This window comes from Monodon monoceros, unplaced genomic scaffold (assembly GCF_005190385.1).
Source record: "Monodon monoceros isolate NGI ecotype Baffin Bay Population unplaced genomic scaffold, NGI_Narwhal_1 Super_Scaffold_21, whole genome shotgun sequence".
In the NCBI taxonomy this organism is placed as follows: domain Eukaryota; kingdom Metazoa; phylum Chordata; class Mammalia; order Artiodactyla; family Monodontidae; genus Monodon; species Monodon monoceros.
In genome coordinates this window covers 89,735,792-89,757,239 of record NW_021703778.1, presented here as the reverse complement: position 1 = coordinate 89,757,239, position 21,448 = coordinate 89,735,792, and the positions used below count along the sequence as shown (strand labels likewise).

The 21,448-nt window shown below is 46.5% G+C and overlaps 1 protein-coding gene across 1 annotated transcript in view; it reads right to left on the bottom strand.

The window, feature by feature from the left end:
• Window positions 1-312: 312 nt before the first annotated feature.
• Window positions 313-21,448, bottom strand: part of VPS39 (VPS39 subunit of HOPS complex) — a 47,366-nt gene continuing 26,230 nt past the window's right edge. Inside the window, exons 9-25 of the mRNA XM_029237935.1 lie at window positions 20,569-20,689; window positions 20,336-20,456; window positions 17,136-17,265; window positions 12,367-12,509; window positions 10,103-10,246; window positions 9,502-9,643; window positions 8,756-8,842; window positions 8,354-8,427; window positions 7,929-8,027; window positions 7,168-7,285; window positions 6,543-6,671; window positions 5,403-5,505; window positions 5,138-5,183; window positions 4,076-4,225; window positions 3,776-3,910; window positions 3,427-3,518; window positions 313-2,365 (exon numbers count right to left, since the gene is read on the bottom strand). Of these exons, the coding sequence (XP_029093768.1) occupies window positions 2,290-2,365; window positions 3,427-3,518; window positions 3,776-3,910; window positions 4,076-4,225; window positions 5,138-5,183; window positions 5,403-5,505; window positions 6,543-6,671; window positions 7,168-7,285; window positions 7,929-8,027; window positions 8,354-8,427; window positions 8,756-8,842; window positions 9,502-9,643; window positions 10,103-10,246; window positions 12,367-12,509; window positions 17,136-17,265; window positions 20,336-20,456; window positions 20,569-20,689 (1,910 nt within the window). The 3' untranslated portion in view covers window positions 313-2,289. The remainder of the gene's footprint in view (window positions 2,366-3,426; window positions 3,519-3,775; window positions 3,911-4,075; window positions 4,226-5,137; window positions 5,184-5,402; window positions 5,506-6,542; window positions 6,672-7,167; window positions 7,286-7,928; window positions 8,028-8,353; window positions 8,428-8,755; window positions 8,843-9,501; window positions 9,644-10,102; window positions 10,247-12,366; window positions 12,510-17,135; window positions 17,266-20,335; window positions 20,457-20,568; window positions 20,690-21,448) is intronic.

Below are 21,448 nucleotides of genomic sequence, written 5' to 3'. Positions count from 1 at the left end.
CTCAGTCATTATGAGCTGCAGGAAGAGGAAGAGGCACAAGGCCCTAATATGTGAAGCGAAGGGCAAGTAGTTTGGATCAGCTAGAGTTGCAGTGTCTACTAGCACTTTGTGATGCTGGAAATGTTCTGTATCTGTGCTGTCAACATCAGCTACACGCTAGCTGTACTGGACGGCACACATCAAGACAGCAGTGTTATACTGACTTTTTTTCTCAGTCACTAATTGGATTAGTCTTCTCGATTATTAATGTCTCATTGTTATTTTCACCAAATCCCACAGGAAAGGGGGAAAAAGAGACCCAGACAGGCTTGGTTTCGTACTTCATGATGTTTATTATGAGAGATCTTCGTCGTCCTCACTACAGAGCTTTCATCTCCAGCCTTCTCCACACCTCCACGGAGGGCAGAGAGTCCAGGGAAGGAGAATGGAGTTCAGGAAAACTGGGTCGTTTATGTATTCCAGAAGGGAAGGAAACACACATTCTTCATTCTACTGCTTCAAACACGTGTGCCACACAGGTAGGGAGATACACACACCGCAGGCGGGGAAGGCAGGGCGCGCGGGGCGGGGCCCGTTTCTGCGGCTGCTCCCAGTGGAAGCTCAGTCCAAGCCGCTGCAAGCTGCAAACAGGGCCCCGGGGAAGGACTGCATCTTAGCGGGGGCGTGGCCAGTGGGACACGGATCTTGTGAAGCGCTGCTCGGCTGCCTCTGTGAGCGATGCTGACGGCCCTCACTCCGTCCCTTCAGACCCTCCGCAGAGAGCGTGCCTGGGAGGAGCCTCATCTACACCAGCGAGTCAGGCTACAACACAGGCCCCAGATAGCACGGTGCTGGGGTTTAGGAAGGATCTCATGTCAAGGACAGGCCACTAGAACAGTGTCAGTATCGGGTGCTGGCACATACCCTCATTACTGTTAGCAACACTGGGGTAACAAGACGGTGCATCTACAAAATCCCCAGGATGACAGGATGCAGGGCCACTGTCCCTGTGTCCTCAGCCTGCAGTGCTAGGCACCCCTCCTGTGGGCTCTAGAGCCCCGTGGGAGGCAGGGTCTCCCCCAAACACAAACAAGTGCTCAGCGGATCTGGCGGGGAGTTATGTCACAAACTCCTGCTGCCAGCAGCTCGGCCGACTCTCGGCTGTCCCCGAGCACCTCACAAGCACGCCCTACATCACGTCAGTGTCAGTTCCTGATCTGATCGTTCTCTGAGTGCAGCAGAGATCCACCTACCTACCATAACCCAGCGCCATCCTCCAACCGCTGCAAAACAAAGCTGGAGAACAATGGCCAGGCCAAGGTGTAAGGTAGGCAGATGACACTGGCTGGGAAGAGAAAGGTGCCCAGAGCACAAAGCACGCTGCTCAGAAAGCCTAAACCAACCTGCCCTGGGTGGCTGGTGGATGAACCAGGAGCAGGGGCCTCTGCGGACACCTGCCAAGAGGTCACATACCCAGGGCAGCCCACCCTTAGAGCAGCCGTCACACTCGGCCCGAGGGACCGAGAATGAGGCTCTCCTAAGCTTCCAGGCATAGTGCATACAGTCCAGGGAGGATCTATTTACAACACACCTGACAATCGAGCAATGTATTCCTAGAAACTGGGACTTCCTCTTGCTTCTCATTTTACCTTGTTTAAAATACTAGTTATTCCCGGTGTCAGGAAAATAGGAGAGAAAGTCTGGGTGGAGAAGTGGGGGGGTGAGATAAAGGAAGAAAATAAGTAGAAAGTGAAGGAGACTGAAAAATAAAGATCCGAGTGGGGAGACTGGTGCGGGGACACAGGGTCAGTGACTATAAAGTGACCAGCATTACCTAGAGGATGGGCCATTTGGCCTTTGCAGCCAGAGGAGCTCTGGTACTCCAGGACTTCAGGCAGCCGAGCTGAGGGCTCCTGTGAAGTCTTGCATGTATCTTAATAGAAAACTTGGAATAAACAACCCCAGGGTTGCAAACACTTGAGACAGTTTCCTTATTCGGGTGATTGGAATGCAAAGACAGGATGGTGCCCTTCCCCGTCTCCTCCTGTCCAAGCAGGTATAAAATTCTCCGGAATTGCCTGCAACATAATGGTATATAAGGTGTAACTAATTGTTTTTTCTATTAAAAGTCTGGCAACGCCAGAACACAAGTCTCATTGGTTCAGAGATGTTCCACGGCACAAGGTAGCCAGTAGTGTCCAAATGGAGAGACTCCTGGTGGTGGCAGCAGCCCCCGATTCCCCAGGCCGGGGCTCTCCCAGCCTCTGGGATAGCCGAGTTGTCCGCTGCTCAGTCTTCGGCTTGCTGGGCTCAGGTGTCAGCCGGGTTGACCTCTTTGGAGCAGAAATAGTGCACGACCACCCCATTGGGGTATCTTGCAAATGCACTGCAGGGAAGGAAAATGACCTGGGAGTGAGGACTGCCTCTAAGAGAAGACCACTTCTTACTGGAAAAGGCACCTTACCGGGTGCCATTCCAGAAGCCGCCCACCCTAACCACAAAGAACAGCCTGGCATCTCTGGATTTACGTAGCCACCATCTCTAGCAAATATCCGAACAGAGGATGAGGTCCATGCCATTTGAGCGCATGGGGATATTTCTTACTGTCATCAGTGTGCAAGCATAGGCAGATGGGGCAGTACCCCAGCCTGGCTCAGCAGCGGCTGAGAGCCGACTGCTCATCAGAACAAGTTTTGGGCTATTTTTTTTTTTTTAATATTTGTTTATTTGGTTGCACCAGGTCTTAGTTGCAGCAGGTGGGCTCCTTAGTTGTGGCATGTGAACTCTTAGTAGCAGCACGCATGTGGGCTCTAGTTCCCTGACCAGGGATCGAACCTGGACCCCCTGCACTGGGAGTGCGGAGTCTTATCCACTGCGCCACCAGGGAAGCCCCTTGGGCTAATTTTAACAAAGGACAGCGAGTCTTTCTAAAGAAAAGGATTCTTCCAGCCATATAAGAAAAAGGACAAATCATTCCTCTTTGAAGGAAAGGGGACTGACTGGAGTATATGCCTTAAAACAGAATGATGCTGCCTCAGGATTTTACTCAAGTCATGAGGCAGCAGGTTGAAAGACCTTTTTCTTCCTTCAGAGGTGTATCCTTAAAAGATAAGGACTTCCTGCCCACATACAGCTCTCACACACCCCCTGGCTACATCACAATGTTTAGCTGCCAGAGCGGAAGGGCTTTATGGGCAAGGAGTCAAGAGCTCCATGCCATACATTTCAGGCCTTTAAATTCTCAAACCCCCTCCACACACCCCACCCCACCCCCCCTCCCCCCGTCAGACAACGTGGCCTGCCCTCTGGAGGCTCAAGAACTAAAAGCGGCCCGGATAGTCTGCAGCTGCACTTTCCTCTTTGGTTAAGGGGCATAGGGACATTTAAATCCATCCTGAGTGTGACCCACATCAGAGCCGACAATGCATAGCTGTGGATGAGGCTCACCTGTTCCCAATCTTCTTCTTACACACCATGCACACCTTCTCCTCTGTGATGATGCACTTCACCTGCTGGTGTAAAATCCGCTCTTCCTGGACCTGGGAGCAGAGAGATTGGGGGAAAAGTCCCAATGTCCAGCAGGTATTTAGAACAGAAGGAAGGGCCGGCGCTGTCTCACTTCCCAGCCCACAGAGACTCCCCTAATTGAAACACCTGCATTTAAATGCCCAGTTGGTTACCAATCAGCTTGAACTAGAGTTCAAAAGCATAAAGCTCTGCCTTTATCTACAGGGAACGCGGTAACTGTCTCACACTGAAAAGTACCCGCCTGCCCTCATGTCTGAAAGGCTCATACCCTCAGGAACTCTGCATGGAGAAGGTTCTTGAGCACTTGATTGAACCGTTTCCTTTGTGCATTCTCTTCCAAGACCTTTTCCAGAAAGATGCGTATATCGTTAATCTGAGTGTTCGCTGGCAGAAGGTTGATGGCCTGGGGACGGGAAGAGAGAAGGGAATAGGGTGAGGCAGGACACGAGTGAGACTGAGGAAATGCCTGACATCACGGAGCTCTCGAACCCCAGTCCTTCCTCTGGCCCCTCTTCTCATTCCATGCTGTCCACACGCGCCCTCCGTCTCCCCGAGAAGAACTCCTGACCTTGGTGGTATCCAGTTTGCCGTGGTGCAGCTCGAGGACCTGCAGGGCAGCTTGGAGGTTGGCTTGTGGCTCCAGCAGTTCCAGCTTGATTGGCCCCAGGCAGTGAACGCTGGGTGGGGACAGGTACATCCGGAGCAGGGACAGATACACCTGTCTCATACACAACAAGCCACGCATGTCAGGCTGGCAGCAACCCTCCCAGAACCCCCAGTGTGACCACACCTATAGGCAAGAGGGTTGGTCTATAGGAACAGCTGTCACGGAGCATTTAAAACCCATCATTTTTCACCTTTTAAAAAATTTCGTAAAGTCAGTCAACTGAAGATGTCAAAAATTAAAGACTGTGTTCTCCCTGAGAGAAAAAAAAAATCAAATGCCTTGTATTTGTTTTGCATTACACTGTTAACAAAACGACTCAAAGAGATCCCTCATTTCCTTTGGCTTTGAAGGCTGAGACCCTGCCACGTATTAGCAGGTGAGGATTACCCAAGATGAGATGCTGCATCTCCTACTGGTACCCGTACCACAGAGTTTCTCAGCCTCAGCACTCAATATTCTGGGCCGAATAATTCTTTGCTGGGTCTGTGCTGTGCACTGTTTAATAGCAACTCTGGCCTCCACCTCCTAGATTCCAGTAGCACCCCTACCCCCAGTCATGGCCACCAAAAACGTCTTTGTACATTGACAGATCCATGTGCAATCTAGACAGCGCACACGTGTGCACCTTACCAGAACCATCAGATGTTCCTTCTCAACAGGCTGACCACATAAATTTATTACACAAGTCGGGATTCTTTCGAGAGTAAAGGGGCAGGGGTGCTACGAATAATCACACGGACGACGACAGATGTAAGCCAGAACCATCCCAAGCAAACCAGGATCATGGTCACGCTGCCTCTACCTCAACACGCACGTGCAAAACCAATCAGCACATTGACCCATGACCTGTCTTATCTTAGCAATTCATACCAGGGTCACCTGTGGCCAAACCAGAGGGGTTAGCTATGCTAAGAGGGACAGCGCAATGCACCCGTGCTCCCTGGGGCCAGGGTCACTACTTACATCTTTGTTGCCATCTTTATTTTGGTCATAATGCTTGTGGCAGTACCTGCAAGGGAGAAAGTGGTCAGACAAGGCCACTAGAGATAGCGCATCGATGCTGCCTGTGTGAGCAGCCTAACGACAGCAAAATCGGGAGCCAGCACACGAGGTGATTCTCGCTCCTGCTGAAGGGTGGAGGGGTGGCTTTCTTAGCCTCTCACGCCTCTCATCTCTCTGGAGGGCCTCTTTTAGACCCTTGCGAGGTGGGATGACAGGGTCAACGTACTCTTCAGCCATTCTCGTATCCTTCAGGATGTGGACATAGATGAAGAGAGCTTGTTCGTGTTTCCCCATGCGTCCCAGCAGGAGAGCACGCTCTTCTAAGAGGCCTGTGGGGAAAAAGGTGTTTAAGTAACCATCATTCCCATTAGGCATGCCTAAGGCCAGGGGCTAAGCTATTAGAGGAATGGATATTGGGGAAATATAAAAGGGGAAAAATATTTTTATTACTTGGGATTTTTTCAAGGAGAAAATTACTAAAATTTTTAAAAGGGAAGAGGGGAGGGAGCTATTTTAGGAGGTACTTTATCCCATCTTTTTTGTGATTGCTTATAAATGGGGCAACAACTCTTGATGATCAGCCAAGTGCATAATAAGCACCTACAATGTACCAGGCACTTCAGCTAGGTAAACAGACACCTGGTCTCTGCTCTCATGGAGCTTATACATCAGACAGACGTGTGTCTTTTTTCAGACATACGTCTGTCTGATGTATAATTAGACATTACGCCAGATTATAAAAACTGCTAACCAATGAACTTGGCCAAGGATATGTACTGAAGCAAGAAACAGCTTTCGACCTGGCCATCAGTTAGCATGTGGTGGGGCTTCCCTAGTGGCACAGTGGTTAAGAATCCGCTTGCCAATGCAGAGGACACGGGTTCAAGCCCTGGTCCGGTAAGATCCCACATGCCGCGGAGCGACTAAGCCCATGTGCCACAGCTACTGAGCCTGCGCTCTAGGGCCCACGAGCCACAACTACTGAGCCCACGTGCCACAACTACTGAAGCCCACGCGCCTAGAGCCCGTGCTCCGCAACAAGAGAAGCCACCGCAATGAGAAGCCTGCGCACCGCAACGAAGAGTAGGCCCCGCTCGCCACAACTAGAGAAAGCCCGTGTGCAGCGATCAAGCCTCAACGCAGCCAAAAATAAATAAATAAAAATTAGCATGTGATTCATACCCAAAAGAGACTCCTCTCAAACAAAACTGAGCCTTCAGAGGGGACAGAACAGGAGCACAGGCCTGAAACATGTGGTTTTTCCCAGGCCCAAACTTTTGGAGGGCTGGGGAACTGGTAAAAGGGAAAGATCCGTTTTTGCATTACCTTCTGCTAAAGTGGCTCTGGACCTAAGCCAGACACTCACCATCAAAAGGAAAATCACAGATGAGCCGGCCTGGGTCATAGTAGCTAGAAATTTCCAAGAACTTAAGGAGCTTCCGTCGGTATTCTCCCAGATCTCCTTCTTCCTCACCAGCAGGGACTGGAGCTTTGCCTTTAAGGAAAACCAGGCTCAGCATGAAAGGATGCTGTCGGGCAGCAATGTGGGGTCATTAAGAAAGACGAGAGGGATGGGATTCAATAATCAGAAAGGGCCTCCATGGTGGTTTCCACTTGGCCTTCACTTAGGTTATGGTCTCTACATGGCCCCAAAACATCAGCTTGAGGAAAGAAGAAAAAAAACCAAGCTGCGTAGAGAAGCACTCTGCTACACAAACCTGTTTCTTATCAGCACAGGCGTCACTCTGCGGACAGATGTGCTCCTTCCCCATCACCAGGGGTGACGCCGAGGGGAGCTAAGAGGTGCCCAGATCCAGGCACCAGCCCCTGAGTCTCACCTGCGGGGTCACTTAGCTGCCCTGGCTCCTCTGAGGCACTTCCTGCCCACCTGGGCCTGCAGAGAAGGTCTTCTTCCCTAAACCACCCATGACACCCTCAGGTCCAGCTCTCCTCTAAGGCCTGGGGCCACCCCGCTTTCCAAGAACTGGTACCTGCAGGGAAGGACAGGAGATACTCCTTCATCAGACCTTGCACCTTCTCACAGTACAGCTGGATCAGGCAGTTGTGGAACCGAGAGCCCGTCTCCTCCCAAACGTGGATGACGTGTTCCTGAGGCAAGATACAGGTCTGCCTGGTACCCTCTGTGCTGTGACCCAGCCCATTGCCCAGGCTCCCTCACATTTTTAAGGCCCAAGAGGTCCCATCCAGATTGTCCCCTAATTAGGCCACAAATATTACCAAGGGATAGCTCTTCTAAAACCACTGGGAAATTTCACAGTACAACCCAGCAGTATCAGGAATTATTGTCTTGATTTCCAATCAAAGCTCCTTTATAAACTCTGTCTCATAATCCTCCAAATCAGCCCATGTAATTAAGGTTGAGTATTTGCATTCTGGTACTTAGGACTGACTTGCTGTCCTTCCGTCACAGTTGAGTCTGGCTGTACAAATGTGGCTTTGAAATGTTTTTCTCCAGCATCCTTCTCTTTTATCCCTCTGTACGTCATCTTTAGAAGGTAGCATCTTTAAATCTTTAGAAGGTAGCATCAAAAAGTGCCATCTCCAGCTTGGTCTACTAGGATCTCTGTCTTCAGAGGATATTACATTCCTTACATTCCTTCCAATTCCTTCCTTACATTCCTTCCAATCCCCAAGGGACACAAACCCTAATCTGAACTGGCTAATCACTGCCTCATGCAGTCCTGGATCCTGGGTTTGAAGCCTTTTAGTTCAGATCAAAAAAATACCTTACCAGATATGGAATTGCCAGACCCTTAAAATTCTCCACTAAGAAGCCAAGCACTCGGTCTCGCGGCAGAGACTCCACCTCTGGGAGGTCCTCAGTAAATATCTGTTGGAACAAAACCTGAGTTCTAGCAGCAGAACCATCTGATGGCAATTCTTCCAAACGCACATGCGCACAAGCGTAGGGTCAAGGGGACAGACACTGTATGGGAAGGGCATCTGTGGCCAGTTACTATGGGACAGACTAGGTCGCAGGTCTCCTGGCATCTGCACCAGGCTCTTTCCACTCCACTCGTTGCTGTTCCATGTTTCCCAGCCTTTGAAACACCAGAGAACTGCATGAATCCTTCCTCCCCCTCCATCCACTGCCATCTGAAGTAGAATCAGGACCAACCGTGGTGCCAGATAAATCCAAGGGGCTCCGTGACCTACCTTCAGCCCATCCTCTGGAAAGTCTCTCAGCACCCACACTGAGTAGGAGAAAATCAAATGCAGGTTTTCTGTGCCTAGAGGGAAAAGTCAGCAGATGAAGCCCACCCACCCTGCCCATAGGACCTGGAAGGCAGATGCCCAGGTTGCCCAGGATTTATCTTCCGGAGAAGATAGCTCTGTCCAAGCACCAGTCACTCAGGGCTGCTTGGGCCTACCGAGCTGGCTACACACCAAGGAGCTGTCATGGTTCCATCACCAGGGGGACTTTCACCCCAGTCAGAGGAACCCAGTTGGGTGAACATGACGGAGGGAGGGGAATGACCAGTCGGAATCAGAAAGGGAGAGAGGTCAGGTCCACTTGCACCATCCTCTCCCTGCGCCCCTTCCACAAGCTGGACTTACCCAGATGTTGCAGGTATTGCACTGTCCTCTCATGGCCTTTCAGAGGGGAATTCGCTTTCTTGGACTGATCCACCAGCACCTGCAGAGCTGGCCACGAAGCCCAAGAATAAGGTCATGAACCCCTTCCAGAAGGTGTATCTCCTTGGAAAGTCATCACACTGTAAGCAGTTCTTGGCAGGAAAGAGGTCTTTGCAGGAGGCCCCTTTGTCTTGTCACTAACCTTAAACTGGGCACCTACATGCTCTGCTTATCTGTAGCCCTAGCACACCTTTCAAATCTTGTGATCACACAATACTTTGCTTAACTCGTTGGTTCTTTCCATAGATCAAAGAAGTAGAAATGAAGAATAAGTAATTAAAAGAGGGCCAAATCTTCTCCCTAGCTTCCCCTTCAGTAATCTTGTGAACAAACTGTGTGAACAAGATAGCATCTAAAGAAAAATCACGAGAAGGCAACAGGCCTGCACACAGTGGGGGACGGCCCCATCTCAATGATTAACTGAGATTACTTCCCTTTTTCCCTTTGTTGAGCAGAATCTTCAGAGGGGGTTTCTGGGGCACACTGAGTCCACCATCTCCCCAGACTGCCAGCACTCTCAGTAAAAGCAACTTTCCTTTCTTACCAACATTTGTCTCTCTCTCGTGTATTGATTTTTGAGCGGGGAGCAGCCGGACCTGATTCGGTAACAACACCTCAGTCAAAATACAAGAGATTCTCCCAACCACAGAAACCTCTCCTCCAGTCACCTTTCTCATGGAGCCCCTTCTTCTCGTACAGGATGATCAGTTCGCTGTACTTGTGAGCCTTCTTCAGCACGTGCTCGCTCTCTTCGATGTGGCAGTGGTTGTTCTCCAGGCGCAGCAAGGGGGCCACCAGGGCCACGTTCGTCTGCAGAGGAGGCAGGATTTCAGCAGAAGCTGCTTCCTGGGGAGCCCACCCCTTCCCCAGCCCCGGCCTGCTTCAGGCTGAAACACCAGGGGTGTGACAAGCAAGAGAGAGCAAACAACCCTTTGCCAGGACTACAGGTAGTACCTTGTAAAGCATTTATGCTCTTTCAAACAACATGTTTCAAGGGTTTTCTTGGGAGAGGGAGGGTAAAGAAAGGGGAAATTTTCTTTGGGGAAATACTGTCCCTGTTCACCTCATAGCACTAACCCCCATCTTAGCAGAGAAGACCAGCCCACTGTAAGATTCTGGGTCAACATCTCGCCGTATCCCCTCAATTCCAAGAAGCTCACAGACGTCAGGCCAAGAGTAGCTGGTTCCTGTCATCAAAGGCTTCACTCTTACCAGGGGCAGGGACCCCAGAGTAGGGGACTGTGGGGACCCGAGTGCTGGAGGACTCACATGGAGGTAGCACTTGAGCAGGGTGGTGTCAATGATTTGCAGCAGCTTCTTCTTGGATTTGATGGTAGGAGTGCCTTCCATGAGCGGGGAGGTGCTAGACTGGTGATCAGAGTCATTCAGCTTCTTGACCAATTGGCTTCGTTTCTGCCAAGGCCAAAAATGCGGGGTCAAGGCCAGGACTAAATCTTTATCACCCGAGCTACTAGGCAATTCCAAATACGTCTAAATCAGCTCACACCTACCCACCCTGATCCCACATTAGCATTCAATTTTTATCAGGGATCAAAATAGATGACCACCAAATCACCAGACACAAAGACAATTATCTACTGAGTATTTACTACAGACCAGGCACTATGCCAAGCACTTTATATATTATCCTATTGTAAACCTAAAACAAATGCAGGTAATATTAGCCCCATTTTATAAGTGAAGAACCTAAGGCACAGATATTAGATACCTCCTAAGTGGCAGAGGCAGATTTCAAATTAGGGTCTGATTCCAAAGCCCCTGTTCTTTTCTTTTTTTAAATCAACTTTATTGAGGTATAAGTTATATACAATAAAATGTACCCCTTAAAAGTATACTATCAGGGGCTTCCCTGGTGGCGCAGTGATTGAGAGTCCGCCTGCTGATGCAGGGGACACGGGTTCGTGCCCCGGTCCGGGAAGATCCCACATGCCGCAGAGTGGCTGGGCCCGTGAGCCATGGCTGCGGAGCCTGTGCGTCCGGAGCCTGTGCGTCCGGAGCCTGTGCTCCGCAACGGGAGAGGCCACAACAGTGAGAGGCCCACGTACCGCAAAAAAAAAAAAAAAAAAAAAAGTATACTATCATATGCGTTTTGACAGATATATACATGCATGTAACCACCATCCCAATCAAAATACGAAACATTTCTGTTACCCCTGAAAGTTCCCTTGTGCTCTTCCCAAAGAATCTCACCCACCCTCTACCCCCACTGATCTGATTTCTATCACTAGAGATTACTTTTATATAAACAGAATCATCCAGTTTGTACTATTTTGTGTCTGACACGCCCATGGTCTTATTTGTTCTACCAACTCTGTGGCACAATGCTCATGTCAGTTACCTCCACACATTCCAAGCTCAGTGGAGAAGGCCAGGGAAAAATGTATGCTTGAAGTCCCCTAAAGCTAAGATGTTGAAAATAGAGGGTCTTCTGTGATGCCACACGCTTGGGAGACTTTCTGTCCCGGGAACCTTTTTTCACTTGGCTCATGGGGTGTGCAGTATGCAGACAGAGGCAAGTTTGTGGCTGTCAGCCACCCCTGGAACCCAATGTCAAGGAAGTGCCAAAGCAATGGATGCCTGGCTGGACCTGTGGGACACCCACTGACCCAGAAGCAGGTGATGGGAAGCTGGCTTACAATTTTCCTAGCAATATTTCTCATGCCCATCCAGAGGACCCCTTACAAAGGTCAGCAGAACACTTCTGGGAAAAAATTTAGTAAGTTCTTTGACTCTGAGTGGGTGAACAGGAAATAAATAATAACCTTCTGCACAGAAATGTAGGGTTCAGAGGCTTCAATGGAGACATTAGTTTTAGTGCTGACATGAAAATTTCACTTATCTGCCATAACAGTAAATTGAAAATAATTTAAGTCTAAATACTCCCCGTAAAAAAAACATGTCATAGAAGAATATTTAATGACAGGGAAGGACTTTCCTAATATGTGGCTAAATGTTTTAAAAGTAAGCTATAAAATAATATATAGCTTGATATCCATTTGTAATAAGTAAACTAATATATAAATAAACAAAAATTATTCACAGGTACAAATAAAAGTCTGGAAGGACAACACTAAAATGTTAGTTAATTTTCTCTGGGTGGTAGAGCTATAGGTGATTTTTATTTTTGTTTTATACTTTTCTGTGTTTTCCAAGTTTGCTGCATAGAGCAGGTATTTTTTCCAAAAGTATATATGTTCCCAAAAAGTTTGTTTTAAAAAATGTATTCTTTTCTATCAACTAAACTTTTCTGTTTTTATTTCCTACAATAGCTTAGTGTGAATATACCATGAACTGAATGTGTTTCCTGGTATCAGGATTTAGCAAAAAAGAGCTCAATACTATTGTTAAGCAGGGAGATGAAACAGAAAAAAATGTCCCCCCCCGCCAGACTTCAATAGTGTTCATTTATGGAACACCTGTGGCATTATAGAAGGCCCCCAGTTCCCTGCCATAGAGAAGCAGGTACTGGAACTTCCAGGTAAGCTCTTCCATATACTTCTGTATATACCTACCTGTGTCAGGTAGTCAATCAGAGCTAAGTGAGCCTTCTCCAACTCAGCCCCAGAGAGCACAGGCAGCGGGTTAGGATACTGTAGTTGCTTCCTGTAGTCTGTGGGTAGCAGGTCTGGGTACAGGCCCATCACATGTGTAGGATCTACATGGAAGGTAAACATGATTCCCCAGAAAGGAACACAGCAATTTAAGGATAAACTAAAACAAGACTAGTTCTACAGCAATATAAGTTCCAGACTGACTTTTTAAAACGAATGACTCTTGGGGCTTCCCTGATGGCGCAGTGGTTAAGAATCCACCTGCCAATGCAGGGGACATGGGTTCGAGCCCTGGTCTGGGAAGATCCCACATGCCGAGGAGCAACTAAGCCCATGCGCCACAACTACTGAGCCTGCATTCTACAGCCTGCGAGCCAGAACTACTGAAGCCCGTGTGCCTAGAGCCCGTGCTCCACAACAAGAGAAGTCACCGCAATGAGAAGCCCGCGCACCGCAACGAAGAGTAGCCCCTGCTTACCGCAACTACAGAAAGCCGGCGCACAGCAACGAAGACCCAACGCATCCAAAAAAAAAAAAGAATGGCTACTACCAAAAAGACAAGAAATAATAAGTGTTGGTAAGAACGTGGAGAAAAGGGAACCCTTATGCACTGTTGGTGGGAATGTAAATTGGTGCACCTACTAGGGAAAACAGTATGGAGGTTCTTCAAAAATTTAAAAATAGAACTACCATACAATCTAACAATTCCACTTCTGGGTATTTATCCAAAGAAAATAAAAACACTAATTCAAAAAAATATATGCACGCTAATGTTCACTGCAGCATTATTTTTGCCAAGACATGGAAGCAACCTAAGTGTCCATCGATACATGAATGGGTAAAGAGGATGTGGCATATATATATACGCACACAACGGAATATTAGTCATAAAAAGGAATGAAATTTGCCATTTGCAACAACACGGATGGACCTAGAGGGTATTATACTATGTGTGATAGATTTTTTAATCTGAATTGGCTCATGTGCAGCTGGTAAGTGGGAGAATGGTGTAGGTATGAGGCAAAAGTTGTTTTGGTTGGTATGCAATTTTCCCCAGCTTGTTAATGCTTTGAAGTGACCAGGGGCAAGCTTTCTTATAATTAATGAGAAACTTAACTTATATAGGAAGATCTAAAGAAAAGAGCTGAAAATCCTATAAATCAGTGCAAGTAATGGCTGATTAGTAGCTTCAAAAACCACTATACTTTCTACTAAGTTAAGCCATCTGGGGAAGATGAGAGTAAAAATGAAGCAAAGGTGTTTCCTAGGGGCTTCCCTGGTGGTGCAGTGGTTGAGAATCCACCTGCCGATGCAGGGGACACGGGTTCATGCCCCGGTCCGGGAAGATCCCACATGCCGTGGAGCGGCTGGGCCCGTGAGCCATGGCCGCTGAGCCTGCGTGTCCGGAGCCTGTGCCCTGCAATGGGAGAGGCCACAACAGTGAGAGGCCTGCGTACCTCAAAAAAAAAAAAAAAAAAAAAGATGTTTCTGCCCCATTAATTGTTTTGGAGGTCTCATAAAGAAGTCTGCACCCAGGATCAGATTTTTTACTTTGATGAAACTAGTTTCTATCAGAAGCAAATGTTCTCAAAGATCTTATCTCAAAAGAGAAAGCACAGCCCCAGAGTTTAAGATAGCAAAGGACTATCATGCTGGGTACCAAAAACAGTGGGAATTTCATTTCAGTAGGATAGCTATTTTTATCCAGTTCCAGTTACAAAGCTGCCTAGGATTTGAGTGGTCTGCTCCAATGTTATTTGCCCCTTAAGTCCTGTTATTTTTCATATTTGTTATAGAACATAAGGTTCTGCAGGACCACATTCAAGGCATTATAGCAAAAATGCCTGTACCTCGATACATATAAAAAAGGGCACCCTGGGTGCCACACAAATATTCTGGCCATTGTAAGGGATCTAGCCTCCCTACTATAAGCAAATAAAGGGACATTCTATTGATATATCAGTCTCATGTGTCAGGGTCAATCTGTCACTAGGGGTCTGATGATCTCTGAATATACTAAGAATATCTACTATAGGACCTAAGGACCAGTCCTTACACTGAAGTCAGTCAATGGAGATGCTGCCCGAAAGGCCCCAAAGGCCCAGTCAATAGCCAGCTGTCCCCAGACCACATCACCACCAGCACATACCTCCTGCTGCTGGTAAGGGTCCACTTGTGCCTTATCTTCCCTATTAGACTGCTCTTTGAAAGCAGAATTCCTGTCTGATTACTGTTGCCTGGGGCCCAGCAGAATGCACTGCACTCTCTTAAGAGTTCAGTATATATTTGTGGAGTGAACAAGTTAATAAGTAGTAGCTTCATTAGGACTGATTTTAAAGTACAAGTATTGTTGGTACATGGAAAAAGGGTTAAGTTTTTACAGCAGTTCTAGCTTATTATTCCAGTGTCTTCCCAAAGAGCTGGTGGCGTACTGAAAACAAATGCCCCAACTGAGTTCATTCAGAGGAAGGATGGTAAATATTTATCAATTTCAGGGTACCCAGCTTCCATCCTCCTTCTTAAGAGCAAACTATTTCATTTTGGTGGGCTCCTTCTTCCAGACCATGTGTCATCTTGGTGGGAGAACAGTTCAGGCAACTATCTTTGCCTTTAGAAGCAGAGTGTAGCCACAACCTCCTTTCCCACCCCTAGGACAGTCAGGAGTGAGACCATGACCTAATCCTGGCCAATCAGATCCCTTTGATCTTGAGAAAGTGATTCAAGGATGACAAGCAGTATGGCACAAATCAACATATATCCAGTCCTACACGCTTCTTTTATGTAATGCTGATACTCCTCCATCATGAGGTGGGGTCTGTGTTCCCTTGCCTTGAACTTGGAAAGCCCTTGTAAATCAATAGAATACAGGAGAAGTGACCATCGTAAAAGGCACTGAGGCTTCCACCTAGGCCTCCTGGATCACTCACTCCAGGAAAAGCTAGTCACTCTGCATGAGGACACTCAAGCAACCCTATGGAGATACCCACCTGGACAAGAACTGAGGTCCCCAGCCCATAACCAGCCAACATGTGAACTATGAGAGTGAGCCACCTTGGAAGTAGATCCTCTAGCCTAGTCAAGACTTCAGACAAAGGTAGCCCAGCCAGTACACAACTGCAACCACATGAGAGACCCCAAGCAAGAACTGCCCAGCTGAGCACTTCCCAAATTCCTAACCAACAGATACCAAGAGAGATAACAGATGATTTGTTATTTTAAGTCACTAACTTTGGGATAATTTGCTACATGACATTAGACAGCTAATACAAGCTGATGGGGGCAACTTTTATTGAGGATGCAATAACAGGGGAGGTGGTGGCAGTAACAGCTAAGGAAGTGGCTGTGCCGGTGGAGGACTGCCTCGGCTGTCCTGGCTACAGAGGGATTACTGTCCAGCTTCCTATTTCCTGCTGGGAGGTCCTCCGGAGCAACCTTGGTTCCTACTATTCCCAAGCCTGGTCCCCCATTCATTTGGTAGGCTCCTCCACCTGCCATTCCCTTAATATTCCAATAAGCCATGCTTAATTTAACCAGATACTGTTTGAATTCTCCAGAATTGGTCTCTACTGCTCACAACCAAGAACCTTAACTGATACAGGGAGTTACCACAGTTTATTGCTGGCCAAGGTCAAGGGAAGATGCAAGAAAGGTAAACAAAGAGGAGAAAAAAAGAGGAGATAGAGAGTCAAACCAAGTATATATAGATTGATCTAAATTAAGCAAAAATGGAATATACCCAAATGAAAAATTTAATAATAATAACAGCAAACACTTACCTGGCATTTATTAAGTACCACACACTGTTCTAAGCACTTTCCTGTTCTAAGCACTTGACATAATCTTCACTGCCACACCATGAGGTGAGTAGTATTATTCTCCCTGTTTTGCAGAGGAGAAAGCTGAAGCAGAGAGAGTCCAGTCTGCCTGAGGTCAGGCAGTCTGCCTCCGAAGTACCTGCTCCTCATCACAATGCTCTAGTGTCTAGAGAGCTTTTAGGACACTGAGAAAAGAAAGGGATTTGCAGCACTGCCCTACGTGGCTCTTAAAAATGACCTACAGGTGGGACTTCCCTGGTGGTGCAGTGGTTAAGAATCCGGCTGCCAATGCAGGGGACACGGGCTCGATTCCTGGTCTGGAAGATCCCACAAACTGCGGAGCAACTAAGCCTGTGTGCCACAACTACTGAGCCCACGCGCCTAGAGCCCGAGCTCTGAACAAGAGAAGTCACTGCAGTGAGAAGCCCACGCACCGCAACGAAGAGTAGCCCTCACTCGCCGCAGCTAGAGAAAAGCCCGCGTGCATCAACGAAGACCCAACGCAGCCAAAAATAAATAAATTAAATTAATAAATTTTTTAAAAAATGACCTACTGTTGAATCCTACTAAGTTCAGGCCAGTGACTTTTGTCTAGAACAGCAGTCAATAACCACTAGATGATCAAACACACATGTGTTGACTTGAATGACTTTCTGTTACCTTCCTCTAATGGCAAGGGCAAAGCATCCCAGAAAACTGGAAGTCTGTATATGTAGGTGAGACCAGAGTCGTAAGATCAGGACTGTAAATATGTAGCCACATGGCCACCCACAGGATCCTGTTAGGTACGAGGATCAATTTAGATGAGCGTAAACTTTCCCCATTCTCAGAAGTCTGGTGTCATTTCTCCCCATCCTTTCCAGTTCCCCCTCCCTCGATTTAGTTCCTTATCCCTGGGCCATACCCACTTGTTACCTGTGCCAAGTTTAGCAAAGACCTGCATGGACTCATCAAAACGCTTCTGGCAGAAGAGGTTGAAGGCATACAAGTTCTTGATGTGATGGATCTGTTGCTGTTTTTCACTGTCGGAATCATCTTTCATTTCCTGATAAGAGAATATAATAGGTAGGAGCTCACTCACTCAACAAATATTTATTCAGTATACACCAGGTTATCAGACAATACCCTGAAACATGCTATGCCCTCACAGACTGCCCTTACATTCTAATCATAAGTCACTATGCAATTAAAATACAATAGGGTTCCTACAAAATACCTGACCAGTACTCCTGAAAACTGTCAGGGTCGTGAAAAACAAGGAAAGACTAAGAAACTGCCACAGCTCAGAGGATGCTAAGAATGCATGACAGCTAAATACAATGTGATTTCTGGATTTGAACCTGGAACAGAAAAAGGGACATTACTGGAAAAACTTGGTGAAATCTGAATAAAGTCTAGAGTTTAGTTTTAAAACAAAAAATCAAAACAAAACAGGGTGAGTGATGACAGAAGCATGTGGGTAGGGTATTCAGTCTAGTGTGAGCAGTGGGTCCAGGAAGGCTCCCAGGAGGAACGTAAACTGAGACACAAAGGATGAGCTGGAGTTGGCCAGGTAAGGCTGGCAGGTGACAGACGGGAGGAGATTCCAGGCCAAGAGGACAGCAAGTGTGCGCAGGGCCCTAAAATGACAGAGAGAACATGGCCTGCTCAAGGAATGAAAGACGTTTAACACAGCTGGCACAGCTGGGAAAGGTCCTGTTCACAGTAAAATCCAAATAAATAGAGCTACTTATTATCTCTGCTTCTTCCTTTAACCTTTTCCCCCCTTATATCCTTTTTAACCAATCTTTGCCACATTTAATTTCTTCCTTTGAAATGTCTCTCCATGTCAACTATACCCCAATTTTAAAAAAAAAAAGGTCTCTCCATGTTTTCCCTTCTTTTCTTTTCCTCTTCTATTGCGTTCACCCTAGTCCAGGCCATCATCAGCATGTTGTCACGCTTGGGCTAAGCTCTCCTGCTTGGTGTTTTAAAGGCTCTCAAAGCCTGGCACAGCCTCCTTAGCTAGGTTATTCCCAGACATTCAAGCCACACCCTACATGCCAGTCAGGATGGCCTCCAAACATCCTGGAAATACTTGTTTCCACACTTGTTTTCACTTCATCTTCTTTTTTTTTAGATGTTGGGGGTAGGAGTTCATTAATTAATTTATTTATTTATAGCTGTGTTGGGTCTTCGTTTCTGTGCAAGGGCTCTCTCTAGTTGTGGCAAGCGGGGGCCATTCTTCATCACGGCGCGCGGGCCTCTCACTGTCGCGGCCTCTCTTGTTGCGGAGCACAGGCTCCAGGCGCGCAGGCTCAGTAGCTGTGGCTCACGGGGCTAGTCGCTCTGCGACATGTGGGATCCTCCCAGACCAGGGCTCGAACCCGTGTCCCCCGCATTGGCAGGCAGATTCTCAACCACTGCACCACCAGGGAAGCCCTGTTTTCACTTGTTTAACTTCCTCGGGCTCTGTAACTCTCCCTGTTTCCTGCTCCTGCTCCTACCTATCCTTAAAAGGTCCAACCTTAGGATGCCTTTTCCAGCCCAAAGCAAAGTTTAGTACATAACTGCCCTCTGAAAGTTTCATGTACGTTCTCTGATTAATTTAAATAAAAGATAGGTTCCTCAAGAGCTAAGATGATATCAAACAACCTTCTTTTGTCATAGAGCAGAACACCTAGTAAGTACAAGCCTAGAAAAGAGAAGGGAAAATGGAAACCCACTTCCATCTTCTCTACTGAAGATTTAACAGACAACCTGCAGCAGGAAGATCACTGGAAAGACCTGAGACCTTCCTTTTAAGAAAAATAGATACTAAAAAAAGCTATGTGCTACATAATACCCTTTTTATAAAGTTCAAAAACTAAATACATATTCAAGAACACAAATATATATGAAAGATTAAACAAAAAAATGTTAAGGGCACGATAAACACAAAGTTAGGATAATGGCTGTGTCTGGAGGGTAGGCAGAGGGATGGGATGGGGAGGGACATATAGGTTATGTAAGTTATTTTTGGGGGATAGGATGGTGGGTTCATGGGTATCATTATTTTAAAAATGAAAATAAAATAATTTAGAGAAACAGATGAGTGGGGAGAAAAATAGTAAGATGCTAAAATTAAATGGCCCAAGACAGAAACAATCTATGGTATATTAAATGTGTCTAACTACTAAGACTGGGTTTTTGTTTTATATCTAGAACTTATACACCCAAAATAAATGTTGCTCTTCAAAAGTATACACCATATAGAATTATAAACATATGTATTCCAAAATTTGTGCCCACTGTTTTCCTTTCAGAAGTAATTTATAAGATACTCTGAAAACTAAGTTTTCCTACTATTATCTTCAAAAAATCTCTTCTCTTTTACCAAATTAGCACTGTCCAGTTTAATGACTAAGTGAGGCTTGGAATGACTTTTAGTTGTTTCATAAAATCAAATCCACCCTTTAGAGATGACAATAATCACCACTGGGGATGTTTAAAAGAATAAGACAAGACTTGAAAGTCAATCTCCAAGAAGTGTTTTGGCAATGAGAGCATCACTGAAAGAACAGAATGGTCAGTACTTTGCTGTGAGTAACATCCCACAAGTAACATCCCATCCATTCAAGGAGAGTGAGTCTTGTGACTGCAGCCCTGCTGAATTGAATGTAGCAACCTGAGGTGGGTTCAGAATACCTAAAGAAGGCCTACTTACCCAAGCCCAGGAGACTACTGGTGAAAGGGATTTTGAGAGGCCCTGTAGTTGTTGCATTCAACCACACTGTAATCTTGACAGTTATGACTGTTATTTTAATGTTAGCATTGTCCTTAATTTTTCAAGGCCATACCATATCTATTAAATTATTTTACTGTCCTATTAATTCTATGAAATACTAGTATAATTTAGTATAATTTGCATTCATTCTACATTTGACAGATAAGCAAACTGAGATAGTGAAATCATTTAGAGTCACATAGATATTTTATGGCAGGGTCAGATCCTGAATCCAAGCCCCCTGACTTTCAGCTCTGTGTTTATTCCTCCAGTCTAAACTAAATAAGAACATCTAAACTAAAATCCGCTACTCTGGAGAACAATGAGGAAGGCCCATTTCTCACACCCAAATCTCAGAAACAAGACTTACTGCAAGCTGCAGAGCCAATTCAAACTGCTTGTCCTGGAGAAGCTGTTGGATTTGGGTTGCCATGGGGACTGGAATGAGTCTCCAAACAAAATGGTTGCTGGCCACATAGATAATGTTTGATCTGGAGACAGGAGTAAGAGGATTAGCAAAAGAGCGCTGGTTTTATGATAACACAGATAACTTTAAAGCTCTGCAATAATATGGCAGCTACAGTCAAGAAAGAAATTCCTTACCCTCCTGAGGTAATGAAACGGGGCCTTTGCAATTCAATGCTCTGGACCAGAAGCCTTGGCTCAAATGTCCGGATCTCCACATATCGAGGCAACACTGCAATGATGTAGGGAGGCTGGTGCTCTGCACAAGAGAGAACATCTTGAGTTGCACTTCTGTTCTAAGCCTTTAGGGTTATGGACTGTTTCAGCTTCTCAGTTCTAAGCTGCACTTGGATCTCCAAATGGTCCACTAGTCAAATACCAAGCCAGGATCCTACACTGTGATATACAAAGAAAAAAAAAATGTTTGTCTCAGTGATGCTAAATCTCCTTCACAAAAAAGATGCATCCAGCTTTGCTCAGAGGGACGTGACTCCACCACTCCTACTGTTTCCCCGAGAGAGCTGGGTGAAAGCGTCACTGGCTCCTTTCTCATTCGTCACAAAGCCAGGCCACACCAAGGCCAGCTGCAGCTCCCCTAACAATGAGTCAGTGGGAGAACAAGGTTACATAACTTCTTTCATTCTCTTAGGAAAGGCAAGAGGAGGGCAACTTCTCTTTTTTTTTTTTCCCTAAAATTATGCTAGAGAAAGAGATCCACATTTCTGGCCAATGTTATTTCTGCTTGAGATTTTCACAGCGAAAAGATGCAGAACTCCACCTAATGCTCAATGGTTCACAGAGAAGGCAGCTGGATGGCATTCTCAGTGTAGCCATTTTCTTACATGAGGTAACTAGTGTGTCAAATTCATAAAAACAGAAAGTAGAATGGTGCCAAGGGCTGAGGGAGGGGAAAATGGGTTCTTGTTTAATAGGTACAGAGTTTTAGTTTTACAAGATGAAAAAGTTCTGAAATGTGCTGCATGACAATGTGAATATACATAACACTACTGAACTGTGC